Source organism: Macaca fascicularis, chromosome 2 (assembly GCF_037993035.2).
Source record: "Macaca fascicularis isolate 582-1 chromosome 2, T2T-MFA8v1.1".
In the NCBI taxonomy this organism is placed as follows: Eukaryota; Metazoa; Chordata; class Mammalia; order Primates; family Cercopithecidae; genus Macaca; species Macaca fascicularis.
In genome coordinates, this window is record NC_088376.1 from 154,434,779 (window position 1) to 154,461,733 (window position 26,955).

At 51.0% G+C, this 26,955-nt stretch overlaps 2 protein-coding genes across 61 annotated transcripts in view; one reads left to right on the forward strand and one right to left on the reverse strand.

Annotated features, from left to right (window-relative positions):
• EFCC1 (EF-hand and coiled-coil domain containing 1) overlaps positions 1–11,501 on the reverse strand; it is a 44,234-nt gene extending 32,733 nt beyond the window's left edge. For 7 of the 12 annotated variants that reach the window (XR_012431567.1, XR_006696016.3, XR_012431568.1 and 4 more), the window contains exons 1-2: positions 10,478–11,501; positions 8,700–8,983 (exon numbers count right to left, since the gene is read on the reverse strand). Coding sequence is in view for 9 of the 12 variants with exons in the window: in XM_005571762.5 (XP_005571819.3) it covers positions 8,700–8,983; positions 10,478–11,173 (980 nt within the window). In the remaining 3 variants the exon portion in view is untranslated. Of the gene's footprint in view, positions 1–4,579; positions 4,755–8,699; positions 8,984–9,488; positions 9,642–10,477 lie in introns of those variants that run through there. The other 5 variants (XM_074033167.1, XM_074033166.1, XM_074033169.1 and 2 more) reach the window with 3 other exon arrangements.
• Positions 10,550–26,955, forward strand: part of CFAP92 (cilia and flagella associated protein 92 (putative)) — an 82,123-nt gene continuing 65,717 nt past the window's right edge. For 22 of the 49 annotated variants that reach the window (XR_012431563.1, XR_012431564.1, XR_012431565.1 and 19 more), the window contains exons 1-5: positions 11,285–12,143; positions 14,024–14,103; positions 19,781–20,074; positions 21,913–22,103; positions 22,926–23,139. Coding sequence is in view for 32 of the 49 variants with exons in the window: in XM_074033126.1 (XP_073889227.1) it covers positions 19,813–20,074; positions 21,913–22,103; positions 22,926–23,139 (667 nt within the window). In the remaining 17 variants the exon portion in view is untranslated. Of the gene's footprint in view, positions 10,752–11,284; positions 12,144–12,182; positions 12,333–14,023; positions 14,104–15,879; positions 16,034–16,134; positions 16,441–19,780; positions 20,075–21,912; positions 22,104–22,925; positions 23,140–26,955 lie in introns of those variants that run through there. The other 27 variants (XM_074033135.1, XM_074033143.1, XM_074033150.1 and 24 more) reach the window with 12 other exon arrangements.

The window sequence follows — 26,955 nt, forward strand, 5'->3', positions numbered from 1 at the left end:
CAGCTGACAATGACATTTAAGGAGGGCTTATTATGTGCCAGGCATCATTTTAAACGCTTTCTATTATCTCATTGGATTCTTACCCTGTGAGGTAGGTACTAAAATTAACCTATTCTCCAGATGAGAAAACTGAGGCACAAGCAAGTTGAGTTGTAGCTTCCCCAGAAGCATCAAGACACCAAAGAAAATGTGCAACATACATAGGTTAGCAGATGAGGCAGGTCATGGCCAAGGGTGACTGGTCTGGCACTTCAGCCCACCCCATGTTCTTTGTGGCTGCCTCAGGCCTGAAAAGGCTGAAGCTTATTTCCAACCCACCTGTGGGAAGTAGCAGAAAGAGCCACAAACTCGTGGACTGAATCCAGCCTGGCTGTGCCCCTGATTTACTGGGTGAGCCTGGGCAGATTACCATCCCTCTCTAGGCTCCTTCCTTCTCTGAAGGATGCATTCATTGTACATATTAGCTTGTGCAGTCAAGGCCCCTCTCTCTGGGAGGGGTGCAAAGCCTCAGGCTCAGGAGAGGGTGTATCTCTAAGCTGTGAGACCAAAGTGTGGGCCCAGGCTCTGTCCTCCCAGAAGTACAGCTAGGGGAATGCATTTGAATGAGGGCAGGTTTCTCTGGGGACACCACTGATTGGCCACCTCGACAGATAGCCCACGGCTCCTCCTCCTCTGCCTCCTTGCTCTCCAAGGCCTGCCCCTTTGTGATCCTGCCCTGGACAGGCCTTGCTTTTTTGGATAGACAAGAATGAGTGTCCCCACTTCATTCTTTCTTTCTTTTTTTTTTTTTTTTTTGTTTTTTGAGATGGAGTCTTGCTGTGTCACCCAGGCTGGAGTACAGTGGCACAATCTTGGCTCACTACAACCTCCACCTTCTGGGTTCAAGCAGTTCTCCCGCCTCAGCTTCCCGAGTAGCTGGGATTATAGGTGCGTGCAAGGAGGCCTGGCTAATTTTTGTATTTTTAGTAGAGACGGGGTTTCACCATGTTGGCCAGGCTGGTCTTGAACTCCTGACCTCAGATGATCTGCCTCCCAAAGTGCTGGGATTACAGGTGTGAGCCACTGTGCCCAGCCCAATAAGTTCCAATATTTATTAAGCCTTTCATTATTCTGGGTACTTTCAACACATCAGCACGTTGAATCTTCAAATACTCCATGATGTGGGTATTATAATCATTACTATTCTCATCTCATTTTACAGATGAGCTGAGGCTCACAGAGGTGAGAACGGCTTGCCGCAGGCCACACTCCCAGAGCTCTACCACCATGCTGCCTCCCCCGCCACACTCGACGTTTATGCCAAGACAGAATCCTATACCCACTTTACGGCCGAGGAAACTGAGACTCACAGAAGTGAAGGGAACAGCTCTAGCTCCTACCACACATGTGGAGGAGCCGGGAATCAAAGCCAGATTGGTCTGGGCCTTCTGAGCCTGGGCCCCCACCCACTGAGCCCCCTGTGCATCCTGAGGGCCTGGGGCATGCAGTGGGTACCCGAGTGGGTCTGCCTCTTTGTGAGCCTGAGTATTGTTCCTGGAGGAGGAAAGGCCTCTTTTCTCACCAAGGCCACCCACACACCCACCTCCAAGGACGACGGAATCCGAGGCCTCCCAGCTCCAGATGGTGCCCCATGCCCCCTCTGCTCGCCCCCACCCATCCACCTCCCTCCCGCCCCGGACCCGCTGACTTTGGCCCACCCAGGTCAGGCCAGGCAGCCGCAATGGGGCAGAAGAAAGGAGGCAGTACTCAGATGGCCTCACCTTTGTGTCCCCTCCATGGTGACCAGCCAATTGCCCCCCCTCCTCCCTCCCCCACCCCCTTTCTTCCATCCCAGCCTTTTCATCCTCCCCCGACAACAAAGCCAGAGGCCAGGCCGCCAGGCCTCTCCTTGTTCCAGCTGAGCTGAGCTGGCTCTCTGCCTTTTCTGTCTTTTTGAGAGCCAGCCCCTGCCCGGTGGTGCTGGCCCTAGGCTGCCTGCCCTGCCCAGGTGTCCTGAAGGCCCTATCAGGGCCTTCAGAGCAGGGTCAGGGGCCAGACCAGGCAACTGGCTGAGACATGGGCGGTTTCAAAAGGACAAGATGTCACAAATCCACCAGATACCATCTACTGAGGACTCAAGGGGGACCCCTCAAGGCAAGACAAGGCCACTGGACCACTTAGGGGTCTCCTTGTGCTGAAGTCCCAGACGTTATGCCCTTTCTTCCACTTTTGAGGACAGCATCCACTCCCATGCCCGCTGGCCCATTCGTGTGTCCACACACATCTTACTATGTGACAAGGCTGGACTGGGTGCTAGCTAGGCCACAGAAGTGCCAAGCCCTTATGCTCCCTCTGGAGGGCTCCCAGCTATGGACAGAACCTGGGGATAACAATCTTCTTCTGTCCACCCTCCCCAGTGAGCCCTAAAATCACCTGGATGGGCACAGGTTGGTGAGGGCATAGAGTCCCCCTGAAACCACCCCTAAAGCACCCAGCAGTCAGGAAAAGCTGACCTCCAGATAAGCCTGCTCCCGTGTCTAACCAGGTTTCCTCCCAGGACCTTTAGAGTTCAGAGTCTTGAGCTGCCACAGGTGGGCTATTCTACGCAGACAAGAAAAGGATTGGTCTGCAAGCTCCAGAGAGGGGCAAGGGGGTGTGTTCCTTGAATGTGTCTGGGATACAGTGTCCCTTGTTTCTCCTGGGAGGATCTCATTTCCAGAGTCCAATGGGCCTTGCTCTCACTCCAGTGGTGGGTATGTGACTAAGGTTTGGCCAGTCAGAGCATCAAATTGTCCTGGCCCCTGTGATGAATTCAGGATGAACATGTTTCCAAGTTGGCTGAATGAGGCCCATATCCAGGACTTCAGTGGGATGGTTCAGATAACAGATGGCCTTTCTACCGGACTGAGCTTTGGGGATGTTAGCTTGGCACCCCAAGGGCTACTGGGGGAGAGAACTTGCCAGAGAGTAAAGCAGAGCTTCAGCATATCCTGATAATACTACGTGAGTACCTGAATTCAGCCATGTCTGAAGCTGGACATGCCTACACTTTTCAGTTCTAAGAACTAACTTCTTTTTCACCTAGGTCAGTTTGCATTAGGCTTTCTGGCACTCACCCAGGAGACCTGGATGATAGAAAGGAAGAAAAGAAAGAGAAAACAGAGGAGAGAAGAAAGGTGGAAAGTGGTTTCGGTGGAGAGTGCCACTGAAACACCTTGGTTGGGCAGGGATTGAATGACATTTTATGAATGGTGATGTCAGATTTTCCATATGAAGCTGTTTGCATTACTGCAACAGAATCCCCCCCTCCAATAATCAGTAATGTCTACTATGCATAAAAATTTGTGTGGGGATGGACTATTTTGTGGGATTTGAAGGATAAGGAGCTGAGTTTCTCACCTCAGACGAGGTCGTGTTTGAACAGAGACCAGCTGTGGGGAAGCAGGATCAGAGGCTGATGTGGCTGTGAGGAGACCACAAGCCTCTTGGGAGGGCTGCATGCCTCAGCAGGCAGGGGCTGGGCCAGGGAGTGCCTGAGTCTTCCCCAGCTCTAGGAGGCCTGAAGATGCCTTTTGACACCTGGGGGGCTTCTATTTCACCTGCAACTCCTACAACTCTGAAAGCAGCAGCAGCAGCTCCTTCGTGGCCCCTCAGCACATGGCACACCTGTGCCCTAACATGTCTACTGCCATTTCTGTGTCCCCAAGGATTCTGGCATGGGGATTGGTCCACAGAAGTTGCTTAGAAAATACTGTTGAATGAATTAAATAAATATCTCCAATTGCTTACATATTTACTGTCCATCCTCTTAGGCTGCTGGTCAAGATGGTGGATTGAGGTGCTATGGGAAGCCCCTCTTCCATCTACGAATATGCTGAAATGCTGCATAAAATAGAACTATTTAAAAGGGTATAGAGCCAAAGTCAAAATCAAGAAGAGGAGATCTCCAGCTTGTGTGGAAAGCAGGAGATGGAGCTGAAATGCCCATGGAGGGATTAGGGACAGGAGACCTTGCGTAGTGAGTTACAGGAGACTCCCTGCATGAGGCCAGGGGCCAGCAAGGGCTGTCTTATCCATAAACAAAGATGAAAAATATTCCACCTATTGGCCTTGGGGTTTTGTTCCCAGGTATGGGACTCAATCTCTCACTACCTGTGTAGCTAGGCAACTCCAAGCTAAGAATCACAATTAAAAACTGGTCTAGAATCAGGGCCTAGTGGAGGCAAATGGAGAACTGCTCTGAAGGGAACTCTACAACCGGTTCTATGTGTGACTCTCAAGGATCATGGCCCTGCCAAAGATGGGCTCACAGCCCAAAATGACAGTGCCTGCCAAGAATGCCTCATCATGACAAAGACAGCAGGTGTAAAACATCTCAGGAAGCTCAGATATTACAGCAATCCAAAAGAGACTGTAAAATTAATATGGTTGAATGCTACAGAGATAAAGGATTAGACAGAACCCACAACACAAGGACTGATAAGGATGAAAAAAAAAGTACAGGTCTGAAAAAGAACTCAATAGAAGCCCTAACATGAACAATAGAGTCATCGAGATCCCATTTTAGGAAAGTGGCAGAGTTTGACTCAAAGTTAGGAAACTCAACACAGTCTGAATTCAGCTGAGTTCAGGTATGTGACTTTAGTAAACCCACTCCCAACTCCAAGGGTCTATTTCCTCATTTGAAACATATGACATAATACCAACCTCAGAGGGAAGATGAGAAGATCGGAGTGAGTCGGTCTCTGTGAAAGTGCTTTGAACACTGGGAGATGCTGGAAAAGTGTGAGTTGGGTCATTTATTCTAACCAAATGGCTTCAAGCTGTCATTCTCAGGGGGAGTTCAGTCATTGCTCTGTTTTCCCCCCCAAAGACACATCTGCAGAGCACCTGGAGACATTCCAGAGTGATGTCACTTAAGAGGGTGTGATGGGGCTCTGCTGTTTGGGGCATGGGGCCCTTTCCTCCCTGTAATTCCTCTAGACTGCAGCCCCCTAGGCCAGCTGCAGAGGAGGGGGTTGATTCAGCGCAATAGTCAGGGACATCTGAGTTTCTGGCACTTGAAAAGCAAAAGCAGGCTGGGTGCGCTGGCTCACGCCTGTAATCCCAGCACTTTGGGGGGCCGAGGTGGGCGAATCACAAGGTCAGCAGTTCAAGACCAGCCTGGTCAACACGGTGAAACCCCGTTTCTATTAAAAATACAAAAATTAGCCAGAGGCAAAAGAATGGCTTGAACCTGGGAGGCGGAGGTTGCAATGAGCTGAGATTGTGCCACTGCACTCCAGCCTGGGTGACAGGCGAGACTCCATCTCAAAAAAGAAAGGAAGGGAAGGGAGGGGAAGGGAGGGGAGGGGAGTGGAGGGGAGGGAAGGGGAGGGAAAGGGAAGAAAGGGGAGGGGAGGGAAGGGGAGGGGAGGGGAGGGGAAGGGAGGGAAGGGAAGGGAAGGGAAGGGAAGGGAAGGGAAGGGAAGGGAAAGGAAAAGAAAGAAAGAGAAAAGCAAAAGTAGAGGTGAATTGTACCCTCCCCAGCCAGTAAAATGTCTGGCCGATGTTTCCGGGGTAGGAGAATCCAGGGGGACTTGTGCATATTACCAAACCCAACTCGAGCTTGTGGCCTGGGGCCATCAGGCTGGGCTGTGAGTCCTGCCCTTGCCACTAAGTTGCTGCGCCACACTGGACAGCTGCTTCCTCCCTGGTCTTGGTTTTCTCGTCTGTGAAATGCTGACAATAACACTTTTCTTTTAGACTAGTTCAGAGGCCCCATGAGCTCACATGAAAAAGTGCCTCGTACGCAGCTGATGCTCAATAAATGCCCATGGCTATTCTGTCTCCTCTCCTTTCCCTTCTTCTCAGAGTGAGAGCTTTGGGGCAGGTCAGTCCATAAACCAGCAAACTCTGACCATAGAAAATGGGCAGAGGTGGTCAACCTCCTGGGCAAGGTAGGGTTGAAAGCATATTTCTAGAGGGGCAGAGAAATGAGTGACACAGTCATCTGCCTAATCACTGTGTGCCCTTCACATAGTGTTACTCGCTCTCTGGTCCTCAATCTCCTCATCACTAGGTGTTTCCTTCAAAGCCTCGGCAATAGCTGCTCCTCCTTCTTCCTTACTAACAGAATCCACTTTTGGCTGGGCGCAGTGGCTCACGCCTATAATCCCAGCACTTTGGGAGGCCGAGGCGGGTAGATCACCTGAGGTCAGGAGTTTGAGACCAGCCTGGCCAACATGGTGAAACCCCGTCTCTACTAAAAATACAAAAATTACCCAGGCGTGGTTGCATACGTCTGTAATCCCAGCTATGGGGAGGCTGAGGCAGGAGAATCTTTTGAACCTGGGAGGCAGAGATTGCAGTGAGCCAAGATTGCGCCATTGCGAAAAAGCCTGGGTGACAGAGCAAGACTCTGTCTCAAAAAACAAACAAACAAAAAATAGAACCCCAGTTTTGTTTGAGACTGACTAACAGGACCAGCCCTTCCAGGTTTCTTCTTATGCCCAATCAGCAGATAGAAGGTCTGGAGGCACAGCAGCCATCGTGTAACTGTGAATCAAAGCACACAGGCAGTGGGGGAAAAGTGCTTTGACTTTTCTGCTTTGTGGCTGTGTGGCCTTGGGTATGTTACTTAACTTCTCAGTGCCTCATTTCTCACAATGTGTAAACTGGGGATAAAATGCCTACCTTGAACAATCTTATGGGGACTAAATGGTGCATTGGCTATGAATCCACTTTTTCTGTTGTAAAGGGCTATGCCAATGTTTGTAGTCACTTGTAGCATTCTGCTATAGAGGACTAGTTGTGACTTTAGAAATAAACAAAGAAGAGCCCCTTTATTTCTCCTCTTGGATAAAGTTCCAAGGCTGGATGTGGGCCTCAAGCCAACCAGCCCTGCTCTTTAGCCATCAGCTATGCAAACAGGAAGTGGCTCTCCAAACACTGCACGCTGCAGGAGGCTGGCCCAGAGTCTGCCTCTTTGGAGGCCTCCTTCTAGCCCCATGCCTTCCCATCTCCCAGTTGTGAGCTCCTCAGATGTCCAGTAGGTTCAAGGCCATCCCTTCTGCCTGCCCCACCCCCAGCCTGGGCCAGACCACCTTCCTCTCAGGACCAGGATGGCAGGAGCCCCTCACTGGGCTCCGCACTATCTTCTGCTCTCCCTGTCTGCCCATCTCTTTGTCACACTGTAGCCAGGGTAACTTTTTATTGAAATGTAAATCTGCTTCTGTCACCTCCTCGCTTAAAACTTTCCCATGGTTTCATGTTCTTTCTCTTAAGGGAAAAACTGAAGTCCTTGCTGCCACCTTCCAGGCCCTAAATGGGCCTACCTCCAGCTCTACCCCTCCAGCCACTCGGGCTTCCTTTTAGTTTTTGAATGGTGCTAAGGCCCCTTCTGCCCTAGGGCTTTGCCCGTACTGTTCCCATTTTCTAGAATGTTCTCTCTTCTCCTCTTTCCATCTGGCCCAGTAACATCCTACTCTCAAGTGTCACTTCTTTGGGGGCAGGCTGATGAGTGTCCTCCACATCCTGCCTGCTGCCACACATCTGTTCCTGTGAAGGTCTTATCTGCTCACAGGTGGCTGCTCAGGGCAGGGAATTCAGTCTGTCCTAGTCACATGGTCACATCCCTGATGCCTGGGATGGCCCCTGGCACAGAGAAAATGCTCAGCAAATGTGTAGTCAGGCCAGCCGGCAGGCAGGGGTGCCTTGTGATTTGAAAGGGAGAGAGGCTCTGTCTACCAAGCATCTGCCATGTGCCAGGCAGGAGCCCATGGCCTCTTCACAGCCACTCCCGCAGGCAGGGACCCCAATCTGTATTCTACCCAAGAGGAAGCAGGGTCTTTGAGGGGTGGTGACTTGCCCACACTCACACATCTGCCAAAAGTCCTGCCAAGATTTGAATCTGGATCCCAAGTCCAGCTTCCTGCCCTGGTGGAGCTAGCACAGGCAGTCATTATACACCTGTTTCCTCATCTACAGAGTGGAAACACAGCAGTACCCACCTCACAGGGTAGCTGTGAGGCTTAAATGAGTTAAGCCACATAAAGTACTTAGCTCAAGGCCTGGCACACAGCAAGCGCTTAGTAACTGTAAGCTATTATCATTATGATCGAATCCAGGAACAAATAAGAATAAGCACATTCAACTGCAATCTATGATAAACAAATAGAGGGTGTTTGTGGGTGAACAGGAGGATGGATGGACGGCTGGCTGGGTGGGTGGGTGGGGGGAAGGATGGATGATGGATGCGTGGGTGGGTGGGGGGATGGATGGATGATGGATGGGTGGGGGGATGGGTGGGTGGGTGAGTGGATGGATGGATGAATAGATGGATGATGGGTAGGTGGATAGATGGTGGGTCGGTGAGTGGATGGGTGGATGGATGAATGGGTGAGTGGATGGACGAGTGAGTGGATGGATAGGTGGGTGGGGTGGGTGAGTGGATGGACAAATGAATGGATGGATGGATGGATGGGTGAGTGGGGTGGGTGAGTGGATGGACAGATGGATGGATGAATGGATGGGTGGGCAGATGGATGCAGAGCAAGCAATGGAATAGACTTATGACTTAAGAAATGGAGAACTGACAAAGGAATGAAAGAACACGTGAATAAATGCATGGAGAAACTGGGGAACACGAGAGCGTGTGGGAGGGGGTTTGCACACCCGAAGTCTGGGAAAATGGGAGCCGAATTGGGGCACTTGGGCCCAGGGCCCGCGCCCCTGCTCACCTGTAGCGTTGCAGCTCCGCTTCCAGCCGCCGCACCCAGCGCTGCAAGCCGGGCACCTGTCGCGCCAGCGCCTCCAGCTCTCGCACGCGGTGCAGGCTGCGCAGCACCACCTGCCGGGCCTCCTCCGCGCGCCGCCGCACCTCGGCCTGGCCACGGCGCAGCCGCCCAGCGCGGGCCTCCGCCGCAGCCAGCGCGCCTTGTGCCTGCCGCAGTTCCCGCACCGCAGCCTCCGGTCCGCCGCGCTCCATCTCGTGGGTGCTCGCCTGGCTCTTCCAGAGCCCAACCTGCGGGGACAGGGCAGCAGGGGCAGGGGGTAAGTGCCCCAGCCACATGCACCAGACGAACGCCCGCCACGACGGCGGTCCCCATTCCTCCGCACCCAGAAGCGCGTGAGCACGTTTATGGCGCCGCCTGCTTCCAGGTGCCAGGCCCTTAGGTCCCGTGCGTCCGAGCTCCTTTAACCCTCGCCACATCCCTAGGGAGGCGGGAGCTCTAATGATTCCTCCTCGCCCGCCCCCGCAACCCTCCAGCGTTTTTTTTACTGATGAAGGAAACTGAAACACGACGCCAGTATTCTGTTCCCTCTGTGGTACCAATGATTCTTCAACCTCGCACCTCGTCTCGGTCTACTCCTGTGTTGGCGGCGTTCAGCCTGCCGGGTGGCAGTTCCTCATCTCCTAGACTCCCCCCAGTGGCACTTGCAGCCCTCCCCGTGCCTGCTCACTAGAGGCTCCTTGAGGGCGGTTTCTGTCTGTCTTTACTGGTGTGTTCCCAGAGCCTAAAACAAACCTGGCACATAGTAGGTGCTCAATAAATACCCGAGCATGAGCGATGCCGGAAGACCTTTCAGGCGCATCCCATGGCTCCCCGTACATTACTTGGGATTCCACATCAGAGGAGTACTTTCCCGCCTCCACCCTGGCTTCCATGCACACCAACACTGAAAACCACACCTTGCCACTTTCCTGCACTCTGCAGTGTCCTGAGCTAAAGTGGGGTCATATAACGTCATTTTCTTCCTGGCCTGTTGTCGCCTGGGGTAGGGGCTGTTCCTTTCCTCCTCTGACCCCTGCGGCCCAGCACTGCCCTTGGCGCACAGCTGGCACAGTGCTTAAGTGTTTGTCGACGGCTCCCAGATGCTAAGGCTGGGTCCTCATCTCACCCCATGGTTTCTTCTCAATAGCCCAGAGCGGGTCTGGTTCCCACAGGCATTTGGTGGCCCATGAGTGCCTGATCCATAGTGTGAGCCACCCTATTTCTCACTTGTCTGTTTCTCCCGCAGGGAGCCCCGTAAGTCGTTGCTGATTGACAGAAGGAGCTGTCAGTCTACTCCAGGAGGCAGGGAGATCCTTAAAGGTGAGCTCAGGGCCTTCTTCACACTTCTGTCTCCTAAACCTCCCAGAAGCCTGGCAGGAAGGAGAGAGAAAGATGCTTGTTGAAAGGGAATGTGTGAGACTACCCAGACAAGTGCAATTCCTGGGTTAGAAGGGGCAAGACGCGATGATGCGGGGGTGGAGCAGAAAAGTGGGGTATGGTTGTCTGAATGTGACTGGGGTTTTCAGGAGTGGAACAGATGGTAAGAATAGGGTTGGGGACTGGAGTGGAATGGGGAGGAACAGGGACAGGATGCAAGTGGGCTGAGGCGGGGTGGGATGGTGTAGGGCTGCCCTCTGTCTACCCTTCCTCTGCCTCTGTCCCGTCGGGCTCCGCAGCCAGCCAGCTTTTAGTTAGAGCCCTCTCCCAGGCGTTACCACCCTCCCTCCGCGGCCAGCGCGCACCTGCAGTGCTAGGCAGCGTGCATCACTGCTCTGCAGCGCAGCGCGCAGGTCCTCCACCAACTCGCGCAAGCTGCTATTCTCCTCCTCCAGCCGCGCAACGCGCTCGCAGTCAGGACCGCTGTCAGGGCCAGGCGCGCAGGGCGGGCGGCGGCGGCGGCGCGGACGGCGCAGGCGGATCTGCGTCTCGATGTGCTCGCTGAGAGCGCCGCGGGGCAGCCGGGGCCCCGCACGGGTGCCGAAGTAGCCGCAGAGGCGCGCGTGGAACTGGCGGAAGGTGAGCTCCGGCGGCTCGGCGCGCAGCGCCAGGCGCGCCTCTTCGTCGGTATCTGAGTCCCCGTCCGTGGCCAACTCAGCGGCCGCGTCCCCGGTGGTCACAGCTCTGGAGTTCGCGTCTCCGGCTGCCTCCCCGGCCGCGGTGGCCCCCTCCGCGCGCAGCCCCAGCACAGCGCAGAGGGCGCGGAAGTCGGCGCGGGGCAGGCGGCCGGCGCCGCGGCAGTCCAGGTGGTGGAAGACCTCCTGCAGGTACTGGTCCAGGCCGGTGGCCAGCACCACGATCTCGTTCTCCACGCCGCGGTCCAGCCCATAGTGGTGCGCCAGGGCGCTCAGCAGCCACTGCGTGCGCCGCGCAGGTCGCCGGTACGGGTCACCTCCCGCGCTCTCCATGCCGGCCTCCGCGCCCGCGCTGTCCGGCTCCATCGCTGCGCCGCGCGCCTCGCTCCTCCGGTCCCTCCTCCGGTCCCTTCGCCCCGCCACTTCCAGGGGCGGCCCTAGAGTTTCTTGAAAGGAGGGGCTTAGCGGTCGCGATCTGGTTGGAGCGGCGCCGGGGACCGTGTCCAGCAGCTGCGCTGGCCTCACAGGGCGTCTGGTTTACCCCAGTTGCTTTGGAGGGGTCTGGGGTAGGAGGTCCAGGAGCCCCCCGGGACCCCTGCAGCGCCACCAGTGCCCGGTCGGCGTCCGAGTTTGGCTTCTCCGCGTGACTCCCGCGCTCTCCTCTCCTCACTCCCGGGGCGTTCCTGGCGTCTGCGCTTTTCCTCCCCCTCCCGGCCGTCCACTCTCAACTCCCTCCTCCCTTCGCCCCGCCCGCCTGGCGCGGAGAGTTCGCCCCGAGACCTGGGCGAGGGGTTGGCGCGGGATCCGAAGCCCAGGAGGGCCTTGGGGGTGGCGGCCTCGTCCGGTTGCTGGGTATGTGCCCCCACACCCAAGCGTCACTCTTCCCCCTCTTCCCGGAAGGCCTTTCGAGGGTTGCCTGGCAAGCCTGCTCTCGCCGCCCTGTAGCTGTGGGTGCGGAAAAGTCTCCCCTCCGCTTAAATTCAGCTACCAGGTTTCCGAGCACTTCTTGTGCCACCATAGACCTTGCAAAAAGCCCCAAGTAGTAACTGGGAAAGAGAGGGAAACAGGCTTGGAGAGGCAAGGGGTCTAGGTTAGGGGCACCCCGCTGGTCAGAAGCTGATCTGTGCTAACTGCTCTGTCCAGATCCCTGTTGGGGGTGGGGATAGGATTCTCGGGAAAGTGGTGTCTCCCGCCCCTGCCACCTTTGTGCCTGAGGGTGCTGACTTGGCAATGGGATCCGAGTTCCATCTCTGAGCTGGGGTTAGGTTAACAGGTTGATGATTGGCTGATGTTTTAGAACACATTTCTGGAAGATGAAGAAAAACCTGCTTCTCTGGTGAGTACTGGACTGTGTTCGCTTTCTTTTTCACGAGAGGCGTGCAGTGATATTGTGATATTGTTCACCTGTTACCTGCACCGGGAACGGTTATCCAGCCACGGTATCCAGCCACGTTGGAGCAAGAGGCAGACTCTTCAGCTGTTCCTAGCTATAACAGAGACATAATCTTGCCTTGTGGATAACTCTGTGAGTTTAAATGTAAAATCTTGCCGTTTGAAAAGCGATAGCATTCTGTCTCCTCTGCCACAGTATCCCAGAATCAGCACTTTGTCCATTTGGCAAATTCGTACTTGTTCTTGAAGGCTTTGCCCAGAGTACATCTCTGCTGGGAAGGAATTAAAGGCTTCTCCCCAAGCATTTTGGACATACTGTTTTAGGTTTGTTTTTAGTTATAAAAGTAATGGCAATTTGACAAAGTTTTTACATCACATACACTTCTTGGCTTCTACCTTAGAAAGCCACTGTGCACAGGATGTTCACTGCATCATTGTTTACTAGAGTGAGAAACTGGAGAACACACGGTGTCCATCAGATCAGCTAGGACTCAGCAAACGAGGATGAGCAGACACAGCAAGGCACAAGCTGATTATGCACAACACTGATGCTTGCATAACAAGAACAAAAACATAAAAAACAATACTATTTTCTGCTGAGACGTGTATGTGAGTACACAGAAGAAGAGGGAGGGATTCATAAGTGGATTCAGTGGTTTTCTCTGCAGATGGGAAACACTGCAGTATTTACCTTTTGATAAGATGTTCTCATGTGTTTCTTTTTCTTGGCCGCGTGCGGTGGCTCACGCCTGTAATCCCAGCACTTTGGGAGGCCGAAGCGGGTGGACTGCCTGAGGTCAAGTGTTCAAGACCAGCCTGGCCAACATAGTGAAACCCCTTCTCTACTAAAAATACAAAAAATTAGCTGGGCATGGTGGCAGGCGCCTGTAATCCCAGCTACTTGGGAGGCTGAGGCAGGAGAATCATTTGAACCCGGGAGGCGGAGGTTGCAGTTAACTGAGATCCTGTCATTGCACTCCAGCCTGGGTGACAAAGTGAGACTCCGTCTCAAAACAACAACAACAACAAAAAGAACCTGATTTTATTTCATGTCAGTGCTGAGGGCTGGTAGCCCAGGCAAGAGTGCAACACCCTCCCCGCCCCCCACATCCCTGCAGCTGGTAAAGGAATCCTTTGAACAGTAGCTTTCCTGGGCCAGTCAATATTGAAAAGAAAGCTTTTAAATGTCTTGCTGGGAGCCTTTGCCGGCCTCTGCTCCCCCACAGCTCAGGGAAGTAAGGGTTGATAATGGTTTTCTGTCAGGCCTGTCTGTCTGCCCCGTGGTGTTACCAGGCACCTCTGAAATAATTCTGGTTGCATCCACAAGGTTTTTGTTTAGGTTCAAAGTGAGCAAACTCAGAGGTCTCCTTGCACTCTTTTGTATGAGCTGGGGGGATGGGCATGTGTCTGTGTAGGGTAGAGTCAGGGCTGTGGCAAAGAAATGATTTTCTGAAGTCAGTTCAGTATTGTTTGAGCCATTTCAAATAGTATATTGTTTAAAGTGTCTTTTAAAGGTCCAGGAAAATGCTAAAAAGCAAAAATCATCCACTATTCTGCCACCAAGAGGGGACCACTGTGTATTTCTGATGTATTTATTTCCAAACTTTTCTATGTATTTGGGCATGAAAGAACTTTTTGGAGTGATTGAAATACTCTGTCTTCATGGTATAGTGGTTGCATGACTGTGTATATCTGAATTTCACAGTGTGCAAATTGTAGCTCATTCAACTTGACATGAAAAGCACAGTGGAAAGGGCGCCGTTGGGATCTTTCTTTGCACAGGAACTGAGCTTTGTAAACAGCTTGACTGTGGTTTCTTTGCAGACACTGCTCCAGAGGCTGCTCTGTGCTCCCTCAGAATGAACTATAAGGTGCTTTGTCATCCCCCACAGATGCCTACAGAGGTAATTTTCAGCTTTTCTCCACAAAAACAATACTGTGAACAGTTTGTGCCATATCTTGAGTGATTTATTACTGGGCCATGGAGTATACATATTTTATAAACTCGCGATATTGTCACACTGTTTTTTGGAAACTTGTGTTATTCTATCCAGAGCCCAGAATTGTCTGGGAATGTCCTTGGGCCATTATTTTCAGTGTCATAAAGCTTTTGGGTTTTTAGGAGTCTTGGTTAGTGGATTTGCTTTAGTGTTCAGACACCAAGCTTTACTTCTTTTTTTTTTTTTTTTTTTTTTTTTTTTGAGGCGGAGTCTCGCTCTGTAGCCCGGGCTGGAGTGCAGTGGCCGGATCTCAGCTCACTGCAAGCTCCGCCTCCCGGGTTTACGCCATTCTCCTGCCTCAGCCTCCCGAGTAGCTGGGACTACAGGCGCCCGCCACCTCGCCCGGCTAGTTTTTTGTATTTTTTTTAGTAGAGACGGGGTTTCACCGTGTTCGCCAGGATGGTCTCGATCTCCTGACCTCGTGATCCGCCCGTCTCGGCCTCCCAAAGTGCTGGGATTACAGGCTTGAGCCACCACGCCCGGCGCTTTACTTCTATTAAAAATAGGCCTGTTATTAGGCAAAGATTTCTTAGATACAACACCAAATGCATGGTCCAAAAAAGAAAAAAAATGATGAATTGGACTTTCATCAAAGTTCAAAACATTTACACTTCAAAAGATACTATTAAGAAAATAAGATGAACAGGAGACTAGAAGGAAATATTTGTAAAACATATGCCCAGTAAAGAACTTATATTCAGAATTTACAATGAACTCTTACAAGTGTGTTCTGGCTTGTAAGAACAAGTAACAAGTAACAAGAAGACAAACAATCCAATCAAAAGTGAGTGAAAGATACAAACAGGTATTTCGCCAAAGAAGTTGTATAAATGGCCAACATGCATATAAAACAATCTCAGTATTCTTAATTGTTAGGGAAATGCACATGAAAACTACAATGAAATACTATATCATACCCATGAGAATAGCTGTAATGAATAAAACAGGCAACAAATCTTGTCAAGAATTTGGAGAAACAGGAAACTTCATGTTATTGATGGGAACATAAAATGATGCAGCCCCTGTGGAAGATAGTTTGGCAGTTTCTCAAGAAGTTAATCACAAAATGACCATACGACCCAACTATTCCACTCCTAGATATCGACCCAAGAGAGATGAAAACACGTCCACACAAAGACTTGCATGGGAATGTTCATTGCAACATTGTTCATAAATGTCTAAATGCCCAAGCCAAATGCTCATTAACTGATGAATGGATAGGCAAACTGTGGTCTGTCCACACAATAGAATATTATTCAGTCATGAAAAGGAATTAAATACCGACACATGCCTCAACATAAATAAACCTCAGAAACATAACGGTAGGTGAAAGAAACCAATCACAAAGCCAGAACACATAGTGTCTGATTCAATTTATAGGAAATGTCTAGAAAAGGCAAATTTTTAGAGATAAAGTAGATATTGGTTGCCTAGGACTGGGAGTTGGAACAGAGATTAATTATAAATGTGCATGAAGTCTTATTAGGGGGATGAAAATGTTCTAAAATGAATTTATGATGGTGATCACACCACTTGGTTACTGAAAATTACTGAAAATCATTGAATTCTATGCTTGAAATGGATGGATTTTGTGAAATAAAAAATACTTCAATAAAGCTGTTAAAAATGGGGAAGGGGTAAGAAGAAGATGGATGTAGCTGATTCCCAATATGCTTCTAGCTGCCAGAGTCTTGGGATAACTTCAGGAAGGCCTCGACATAACCTGTGGGAGCTTGGGAACCCCCCACCCGGCAGAGTAAGGAAGCAGGGATGGATTGTTCAGTGACCTTGAACACCTCCCACCCCTGGATGTTTGCCCCTCTGCTTACCAGAGGTACAGTCCATGTCTTCATCCCCTTGAAGTGGGGCCAGCCTCATGACTTCCTTTGGTTAATGGCATGTAGCAGAGTGACATGGTGCTGGTTCCACGCCTAGGTCCCAAGAGGCCTTGCAGCTTCTTCTGTGCCCTCTGGGATCCCTGCTCTGAGAATGCCATGTGAGGAAGCCAGGCCAGGCTACGGGGAGATGAGGTGCCACCTGGAAGAAAGCTGGTGTACCATTGGGGGCAGGGGAGCCGATGGAGGGGAACCAGCGGGCCCGCGGAGAGCCAGCAGCAACTTCCAGACATGCAAGTGAGGCCTTCTGGCACCTTTCAGCCATGTTGGTCCTCCAGCTGAGCACAGCACAGGGAGTGAGCCCAGGCGAGGCCAGCAGAGAACTACCCAGCTGATACATGGAGTGGTGAGAAATAACAAGTGTTTGTTGTTTGATGCCATTAAGTTTGGGGATGGTTTTTACTCAGTAACAGATAATTGAAACAGAAGACCCCTTTCCTTTGCTTCTGATCTGCCAGCCCTGAAGCCATCTTCACTGAGGTGGGGTTGTAGACACACCACTCTCTCACACCTGAGTAGTGGGTGGCACACCTTTGCCCTGACTTCATCCTGTGATGCTCTAGGTCTTGACCCAGACACCACCTCTCTCAGGGCAGTGGTTCCATATTCTGGTTGTGTAGTACAATCTTGGTGGTAATTTAAAAATATGGCTCCTGTTCCTATTATTTATTGCACAACAAATCACCCCAGAACTTAGTGGTTTAAGAGAGCAACAACTTACTTTGCTTATAAATCTGCAATTTCTCATGATGGAGACAGCTTGTTTCTGTTTCTTAGTGTCAGCCAGGGTGTCTCAAAGACTAAAGGCTGGGATCATTTGAATTCTTGCACTCTCATATGTCTGGGAGTTGAGGCTGGCAATTGGCTGGGAACCATCAGTCACAACAGCTTCATGTGGCCATTTCACATGGCTGCTTGGGCTTCCTCACAACATGGTAGCTGGATTCCTAGCATGAATACTATACCTCAAAAGAACAGGGCAGAGGTAGATGGAATTTGTACGACCTGGCCTCAGAAATCACATAGTGTCATTTCCTCTCTCTCTTTTGACTGAGGCAGGTCACAAAGGTCTGCCCAGTTTCCAGGGGAGGGGTCTAGACCCCCCCCGCCCCCACTGGGTGGGAGGAATGTGAACCCCAGGATGCCTGCCAGAAGATTATGTGGGAGGGGATCTTTTGAGGTGGCTGTCTTTGGAAAATACAATCTGTCACTGGTTCTTAAGCCCCACCTCTGGAGAGTGACTTCCACAGGTCTTTAATGAAGCCTCAGAATTGTATTTTTGACATGTAGGTGTTTCCAATGCACATCCAGGATGGCACATTGGTCCTTGGTCCAAGACCTCTGGCCTCTCACTACTGAACTTGGGGAGAGATTGGCCTCTGCCCTAGGTGGTGATGTGATCAAAGAACCTTTGGAGGGAAACCAGCCTCAGGCCAGTGGGTAGGACCTGGGGAGCAGGAGGCCTGATGTCTGTCCGAGGGTGATGGTGGTGTTGAACTGCCCTTGTTAAAGGGCCCTTTTGGGGGCTGGTGTATCTGAGTAGCTTTGTATTCTTCCAGCCCTTTGTGTGTCTCCTGAGCACTTCCTAGCATATAGACAGCAGTCTCCAGGTTGCTGCAGGTGGGGTGTGGGCAGGTGGTTGTGGCTGTCATGCTGAGAGTTTCAACCCCCTCCTCACAGGGCCCACTGCCATTTGGTGTCTCCCCTCACAGCTGTACTTGAGGCTGTTTTTTAGACTAACTGAACCCGAGGAGTATTGGAGCGCCCAGTATTAAAGGGGCTGTCCCATGCCCTGAGAGCAGTCTGGGGAGGCATGCACTAGGAGGCTCAGGACTTGGGTCTCAGCCCCAGCTCTGCCACAGTTTTGCTCTTTGACACAAAGTAGGTCATAGCTCAACTCAGAGCTAAAGTTTTCTTAATAGCCAAGCGTGTGTGTAGCCTCAGCTCTCATTCTCTTGAACAAACTGACTGCCAGAGCGGGGTACCCTCCCTCAACAGAAGACCTGCCCTTGGCTTCCCATTGCCCATAGTCCTGTGCCCTACCTGCCCTTTGGGGCTATGTACCATGGGCCGCGCACGCTGCTGCAGCCTCACCATCCATTCCTGAAACTTGCCATGCCCTTTCACCTCAGCCTCACCATCCGTTCCTGAAACTTGCCCTGCCCTTTCACCTCTATGGGCCTTTGCATATGCCTCTACCTGGAATGCTTTCTCTTGCTTTCACCGCCTCTGCCTAGTCACCCCCCAGATTTGGCTTTGCTCACCTCCTCCATGAAGCCTACCGCAGCCCTCCACCCCAGCGGCTTGCTGTGCTGAGGTCTTCTATATTAGGAGCGGCAGCCAGGGCTCTCAGCTTGGGTGGTTTAGCAGATGAGCGGAGGCTTTGGAGTCAGGCAGTCCGGATTTCAACACAGTGCTGCGCCCTACTTGCTGTGCGACCTCAGGCGAATTGCTTCACCTCTCTAAGCTTTGTTTTCTCATCTCTGAGTTGGCGCTCATAATCACTAACCAGAATTCTCATGCTATTTTAAGGACATCAGCGACAGAAGCAGGGAATCTAATGAGACAGATCGTGGGGAGGTCTGAGTTTGCAGAGCCCACAGCTTCCTTTGCTTTTATTAAAGAATGGGAGGTGGGAGCTGATGGAGGGGGAGGGAGAAGCCATCAACCCCTCTCCCCCATCGTACGGGCAAGGGCCAGGCTTATAGTAGGTGCTGACGTTCAGAGTAGAAACTCCTTAAAGAGTGAATGAATGATTGAATGAATGAAGGCAGCTGGTTTCTGAACGTGGATGTAGCCATTTGACAGACTGCGCGCAGTGGCTGAGGGGGAAAGCCCCGCCCCGCGGAGCCCCGCCCCCAGGCCGCAGGCCCTCGCATCTCCTAGCAACCGCCAAACGGAGCTGAGTGGCTGGGCCTCCGGCCCTCCCTGCACCCGCGGACGCTCCTTTCAGTCTTGGAGTCTCTTCGCCGAGGTGGCTGTGGATCTGGTGCGGGAGTTGCCGCCGCCGTCCAAGTCCCCGCTGCCACCCAGCGCATCCGCTCGCAGGTACCGCCAGCACCTGGAGAGGAACCCCGACCCCTGTCCCCAACTCGGCCGCAGCAGCCCGGGACCCTTCCCTCCTCTCCTCGACGCGTGTTCCCTCCCCGGTGTTTGCCCGGCGTTCCGCCTCCGTGGGCCCTGAGCTGATGCCCCAGCACCCAGTGCACATTCATGTTCTGTCTAGGGGGCAGAGCTTGCCCTCCCCGACCTCGCCAGGCTCCTGCACGTGCTGCCCGCGGCCTGGTTTGCCTCTCCCCAAATAGCAAACGCATCTTGTGCTTAGTCGCAGCAGACCTGCCTGAGTAGACGCCCCCTCTTCCGCCTGGTGGCTCCCGGGAGCTGCTCACCTGGGGCAGGCATTCCAGAAGCCCGGCGACTGACTCCTGGTTAGGCGAAGGAAACGGGGTTGCTCGTCGTCGTGCTTACTGCCAGCCACTCTTCTCTGTGGTTCCTTCATCCATTCATTCTCTTAAGTCGGTTGAGTACCGACTGTGTGGCAGGCAGTGAAGGAGCCCCGGAGTTCACCAAGGAGCAAGCTGGGGAAGCGGGGAAGAGACGGGTGGGTGCTCCTGCAGGAGGCCGGACTTACTTCCTGGAGCAGCCCTGGAATACAGGCGGGGACAGCCTCACTTTCTCCCTGCCAGGAGCGCCGGCGGCCAGCGGCGCGCTCTGCAGCATGTCGCTGAATGCCTGGGAGTGGGAAGAGGACCCCGCAAGCATAGAGCCCATCTCCTCCATCACCAGCTTTTACCAGTCCACGAGTGAGTGTGACGTGGAGGAACACCTCAAGGCCAAGGCCAGGGCCCAGGAGTCTGACTCTGACCGCCAGTGCAGCAGCACTGAGTCCTCATCTGAGACTGCCAGCACCTTCAGCTCCGACGTGCCCCACGTAGTCCCCTGCACATTCACCATCTCACTGGCCTTCCCTGTGAATACGGGTAGGTGCTAGAGCAGAACTCTAACACCCTCTGAAAAAAGGAGGTGTATGACTTTCTGCAGGAATTTAGGGTGCATATGCCCCACATCGTCTCTCCACCTGCCCCACCCCAAAGCGGGCTGACCAGTGCCAGCCAGGAACAGAGGTTGAAAAGAAACAGCAATTTTAGGAGAGGCCCAACTGTGGCTGCATCAGCTTCACATGCTTAATCCTCTCAATAACCCTGAAGCAGATGATGTTCGGTCTGCTTTTTACAGAGGAGAAAAAACCAAGGAGAGGTTAAGGCATGGATTCTCATAAGCGTTTGTGCATCACCTAATACCTTGTTTAAAATACATTTTCCGGGAGTCTGAGGCAGGAGAGTCTAATGAGAGAGATTGTGGGGGAGGTCTGAGTTTGCAGAGCCCACAGCTTCCTTTGCTTTTATTAAAGAGTGGGAGGTGGGAGCTGATGGAGGGGGAGGGAGGGAGGGAGGGAGGAGCCATCAACCCCTCTCCCTCATCCTACGGGCAAGGGCCAGGCTTATAGTAGGTGCTGATGTTCAGGGTAGAAACTCCTTGAAGAGTGAACGAATGAGTGAATGAATGAAGGCAGCTGGTTTCTGAACGTCTCTATATGTCTCTAATTTATCCTACCCCTTATTGGTGGATATTTGAGTTGTTTCAAATGTTTTTCTGTTACAATTCTGCGATAGACATTCTTTACATACATTTTTGTGCATATATGTGGGCACTTCTGTTGTCTGTATTCCAAGAAGTAAATTTGCTGGATTGAAGGCATACATTTACAGTTTTTGACAGATACTGTCAACTTCTCCTTTAAAAGGGCTAAATAACTTGCCTTTCTGTCTACAGAAAATGAGAAGCTCTGTTTGTCCATTTGCTGGCCCACCTGAGATTGAATCAGAAAAGGTCTAATGCTACCAGAGCCTGGCAGGAGAAGCTTGACTCCAGTCTCTGCACAAATGCTAACCATTTTGGTAGCAGAAAAATTAATGCTGCAGCAGCCTCCTGGGGTTAAAAATTTAGACTTTAAAAGCTACAGCTTTAAAGAGGGTCATGTTTTTATAGAATTATATTTGGATTAAATGTTATGGAGCTTCTTATCATGTGAAAAGCCCCGACCTAGAGTGTGGAGTTTAAGCTGGAGTGTAAGCAACCAGGGGCGGGGTCAGGGGGCTCCTTGGGCTCTGGACTCTGGCAGAAGCCCATCTGTACCTTCCACATCCTGTCACCCTGTCCACCCTACATTGGGTAGCTTCACCTATGACGTTTTTGTGAAGCTGTTTTCTCTGTGTCTGGAATATCTGCTAGCTTTGCTCCTCTAAGACTCTGCTAAGGACCCCCTGGGAGGCCCACCCCACCCTCCCCATGCAGAGTTTGCCCCTCCACCTTTGTTCTTCACAACCTTGTTTCTGCTGCTGTTATTGCACAAATCACATTGTACTGTGATTATTATTATTTTTTTTACCTGCTTCTTAGGGCCAGGAGGGACTAGGGTGAGGCAAGTAGGGCGTCTCTCCCAAAAACATCTGGCTTGGCCACGTGATTTCACTTTAACTCTATCACTTTTTTAACCCTAGGCCTACTAACCAACACTCACTCTCCAACAGAGACACTCACTCTGAAAACCACGCACTTCAATTTTGCACTCAGGTGCGCAGTCCAGGTCCTGCTACTTTGCTGGCTAGGAGCACTGGACCTGTACCTCCTTTCCCAAATTGGGCAGGCAATGTCGAGTGCGCAGCCTCTCACAACATCAAGCTCCATGGAACTGGGGAGATGGATCTGCTTTTCCACATGAGGTTAAAACGAGACTTTTTCAATCTGTATCTTCAAGGTCATAAGGGGAAATATGCAAGTTTGATTGAAAAATATAAGAAGCACCCTAAAACAGACAGTTCTGTTTCAAAGTTACGTCGTTTTTACCACATCGAGTATTTCCTTCTGCCGGACGATGGAGAACCTAAAAAAGTTGACATATTGCTATTTCCAATGGTGGCCAAAGTGTTCCTGGAGTCAGGAGTAAAGGTGCGTGTGTGAGTGCATGTGACCTTACATATGGTCTAATGCTTATCATGAAAAGTGTGCCACTCCATGGATGTGCAACATCAGCTTTACCTCCAGTTTGCTAGAATTGGAGGATCCCAGGCCCCACCTCCTGAGTAGGAATCTGCACTGACCTGATCATTCCAATTACTGACTTTTTTTTTTTTTTTGAGTCGGAGTCTTGCTCTGTTGCCCAGGCTGGAGTATAGTAGTGCAATCATCTCCACCTCCTGGTTCAAGTGATTCTTATGCATCAGCCACCTGAGTAGCTGGAATTACAGGTGTGAGCCACCATGCCCAGCTAGTTTTTGTATTTTTAGTAGAGATGGGATTTCACTATGTTGGCTAGGCTGGCTTTGAACTCCTGACCTCAAGTCATCCTCCCGCGTTGGCCTCCCTAAGTGCTGGGATTACAGGTGTGAGCCACCCCACCTGGCCTATTTTTTATTTAGATATTTTACCCAGTAATTTCCGGAATGTTTCAAAAGTTTTTGTGTACACACTACCTGCACACACACACTCCTGCCAGTGGTTTGACCCTGGGTCATTGCTTAGAAGCAGTCGAGGAGGATGCTATTTGCAGATAATTACTTTGATTTTATTCTTCCTGAGGAACGCAAAAGTCTGATGGGGCCCAGTACACACCACCCCATTTTCCCTGAACTCAGAGCCTGAAGAGTGACCAGGCACTGAAGTCAGGCAGCGCTGCTGCTGAGGGCCAGGCTGGGGCTGGGGTTTGCTCTGTTCACCATGGCCTTCACACATCTTTCCCCAGTTGACATCTCTGAATGTTGTTTTACACAGACTGTGAAGCCGTGGCACGAAGGTGACAAAGCCTGGGTGTCGTGGGAGCAGACTTTTAATATCAATGTGACAAAGGAATTATTAAAGAAAATAAATTTCCACAAAATCACCTTGAGGCTCTGGAACTCTAAAGACAAGATGTCAAGAAAAGTCAGATATTACCGATTAAAGACTGCCGGCTTCACAGACGACGTGGGAGCTTTCCATAAGTCAGGTGCTCTGGTTTTATTTGAAATGGTTCTGGAAGCCTGGGGCTTACTCAGTAGTAATAGCATAAAAACCAGTGTCTCCTGGTTTCCTTCATCTAATTGGCATGTGCACACACGGGTTTCTGCATCCGTGGGGGCATCCCACCAGGCCATGCTGTGGTGACAGGAAGCGCCACCTAGGGGAGTGATGGTGTGGTGGGCAGTGTTCTTGCAACTCCACCTTTTGGGCCCTTTCATTCCAGGGCAGCTCTGACGCGGGCACCCACCACCGGTCTGGACTAGTATTGTATGTTCACTGAAAAAAAAAACCAAACCAAACCAAAACAAAAAAAACCTTAGAGGATACCCAGAAACAAAAGAGAAAACTTAAAAATCCCACCACCCCAAGCCAATTGTCTTAAGATTCTCATGTAGACTCTTCCAGACTCATTTGTGTAAATATTTTATCAATATCAGAAAGACTTTTTTTTTTTTTTTCGAGATGGAGTTTCACTCTGTCGCCCAGGCTGGAGTGCAGTAGTGCCATCTCGGCTCACTACAACCTCTGCCTCCCCGGTTCAAGTGATTCTTCTGCCTCAGCCTCCGAGCAGCTGGGACTGCAGACACGTGCCACCACGCCCGGCTAATTTTTGTATTTTTAGTAGAGATGGGGTTTCACCATGTTGGCCAGGCTGGTCTCAAACTCCTGACTGCAGGTGATCCACCCGCCTTGGCCTCCTGAAGTACTGGGATCACAGGTGTGAGCCACTGTGACCAGCCAATGTCAGAAAGTCTTTTGAACTCATCTTGAAGGAGAGAGCCAGGAGGGATGGAAGGATCCAGGCTTTGATGCCAGATGCTGGAATTCAGTCCTGTCTCCAACTTGTACTTGCTGGTGACCTGGGTATGTTCCTGAACATACGTTTCTCATCTGTAAAAAAGGAAAAATAACTAGTACCTGCTTCACTGGAATATTGGAGGCAGGTTGACAGGAGTGGTCCACCTGGGTGCAGGCAATAAGGAGGGTATGCATTGTCTATAGAAAATTTAAGAACTGTAATTAAATGCTACCAATTAAACTATGACATGGCATTAATTGTAAGATGCATCCTGATGCTTAGAGATGTTAAAAATTTAAAAAGGCAGGTACAGTGGCTTGTGCCTGTAATCCCAGCACTTTGGGAGGCTGAGGCAGGAGTTTAAGACCAGCCTGGGTAACGTGGCAAGACCCTGTCTCTACAAAAAATTTAAAAATCAGCCCAGCATGGTGATGTGCACCTGTAATTCTAGCTTCTTGAAAGGCTGAAGTGGAGGATTGCTTAAGCCTGGGAGGTTGAGGCTTTAGTAAGCTGTGTTTGTATGACTGCACACCAGCCTGGGTGACAAGAGCAAGAACTTATCTCAAAAAAAAAAAATGTAAAACAGATGTACATATTAGAATCAATGATGTATGGTACTATTATCATTGTCAGCACCTTCCAGACGAGTATAATTATCCTCAATTTTGTGTGGCCGGAAAGCCTTGCTTTTCTCTGATTTTCTAGCCTGCCTTCTCAAGGAGCCTTTCTGACCTTGGAGGCTTGGAACTTCCCACTTTAAATCTTTCATTTATGTCCAGAGTTGCTTACTCTTGGCACTATTGACATTTTGGGCCAGATAACTCCTCACTCTGGGGGCTGTTCTGTGGATTGTTGGGTGTTTTGCAGCATTTCTGGCCTCTACCCACTAGCTTCCAGTAGTAGCCTGCCAGTTGTGACAATCAGATTTCTTCAGACATTGCCAGATGTCCCCTGGGGATCAAAATTGCCCCTGGCTGAGAAACACTAATGCATATACCTACACTACAAGTTGTAGGTTTCCAGTGTGAGAAAATGGGATTCAAGGTAATTTTTCTTACCTGGACTAGAGGAAAGAACCATGTCCTCAAAGTGTGGGCTGTGGACCACCTGCATCAGATGCTTACATGCAGATTCCAGGCCTGATTTGGAGCTGTTGAGCCAGACTTCCTGGTTAGTATCTGCCCTGCGGTGGGCTCTCATTGGAGGAGGGTGCTGAGGTGGGAGTATCAGGAAGGATTCCTGGAGGAAGGGCTGTAGTAGCAAAGTTTGGATGGGTAAAGGGAATTCGGTGGCCAGAAAAGGAAGGAGAAAGGGTGTTCTATGGCCTCCAGGGTGAGGCCACAAGCCTCCTGCTATGAGTATTCTTATTGATTGATTGAGACGGGGTCTCACTCTGTTGCCCAGGTTGGAGTGCAGTGATGTGATCATAGCTCACTGCAGCTTTGAGCTCCTGGGCTCAAGTGATTCCTCCTGCCTCAGTCTTCTGAGTAGCTGGGACCACGAGTATGTACCACCACACCTGGCTACTTTTAAAATTTTATCTTTCTTAGAGATTGGGTCTTACTATGTTACCAAGGCTGGTCTCTTACTCCTGGTCTTAAGTAATCCTCCTGCCTTGGCCTCCTAAAGTGCTGGGATCACAAGTGTGAGCCACTATGCCTAGCACTGTGAAACATTGCAATGACAGCACCTGCTCCTTCCTGAACCCTGTCCCAAGCTTAGCATCACTGCTTCTTATTTAAATAAGTTTTTCCCCATTAAAAAAACAATGCGAATTCAGTTTGTAAAACAATTTAGAAATCGCCTAGCAAAAAAGAGAAAAAGTTAAAACCACGTGATTCCTGTCCTGAGATAGCCATTGTTAACATTTTTCCTGTGAATCTAGTGTACATGTTGTCTTAAGTCCTGCCTTTTCTCACTTAAAAAGATTTCTTACAGAAACTCTTATTTCTTGGAAGCACAGGAATACTGTAAGAGTTCTGTCTCATATTATGAAGGGGATAGGATGTTTATTGGATGCCTGGTAGGTCACATTCCAGAACTTGTTAGTATTCAGCCTGCTGGTCTTGAAGGACATATCCCAACCTGACTTAGTGTACTAGTCAGGGTTCTGTAGAGGGAAGGACTAATAGGATAGATGTATGTATGAAAAGGAGTTTATTAAGGAGTATTGACTCACATGATCACAAGGTGAAGTCCCACAATAGGCCGTCTGCAAGCTGAGGAGCCAGGAAGCCAGTCTGAGTCCCAAAACCTCAAAAGTAGGGAGGCCGACAGTGCAGCCTTCAGTCTGTGACCGAAGGCCTGAGATCCCCCTGGCAAACCAGTGGTGTAGGTCCAAGAGTCTAAAAGCTGAAGAACTTGGAGGCTGATGTTTGAGGGCAGGAAGCCTCCAGCACAGGAGAAAGATGAAGGCCAGAAGACTCAGGAAGTCAGCTCCTTTCATGTTCTTCTGCCTGCTTTCTTCTAGCTGCGCTGGCAGCTGATTAGATGGTGCCCACCCAGATTGAGGATGGGTCTGCCTCTCCCAGTCCACTGACTCAAATGTTAATCTCCTTTGGCAACACCCTCACAGATACATGCAGGATCAATACTTTGCATTCCTTCAATCCAATCAAGTTGACACTCAGTATTCACCATCACACTCAGTATTCACCATCACACTCAGCATTTCTTTTCCCTTCAATCTGTTCATCTGCTGGATTTCTCAGGACTGGACAAAGACAGCATTCTTTTCAAAGCCCCCCAGTCACATTTAATTACTCCTATGCTCTCAATTCTGGGCACCTCCACCCGGTGCCCAGTGGGTATCCCCCACCTGTTGTTCTTGGGAGCTCTCTGCCCAGCTGTCTTCTCCCTCCTGCCCTCTGGCTTTCTCTGCACCCAGGATTGTTCCCCCTTCTCTCTCCTGCCGCTGTGGCATGGCCTTTCTCTGTCTCCCGTTCGGTCCTGGTGCTGCCTTGCTTTGCAGCTGTTCATGGCTGCCCCAGGGCCTTTAGAGAA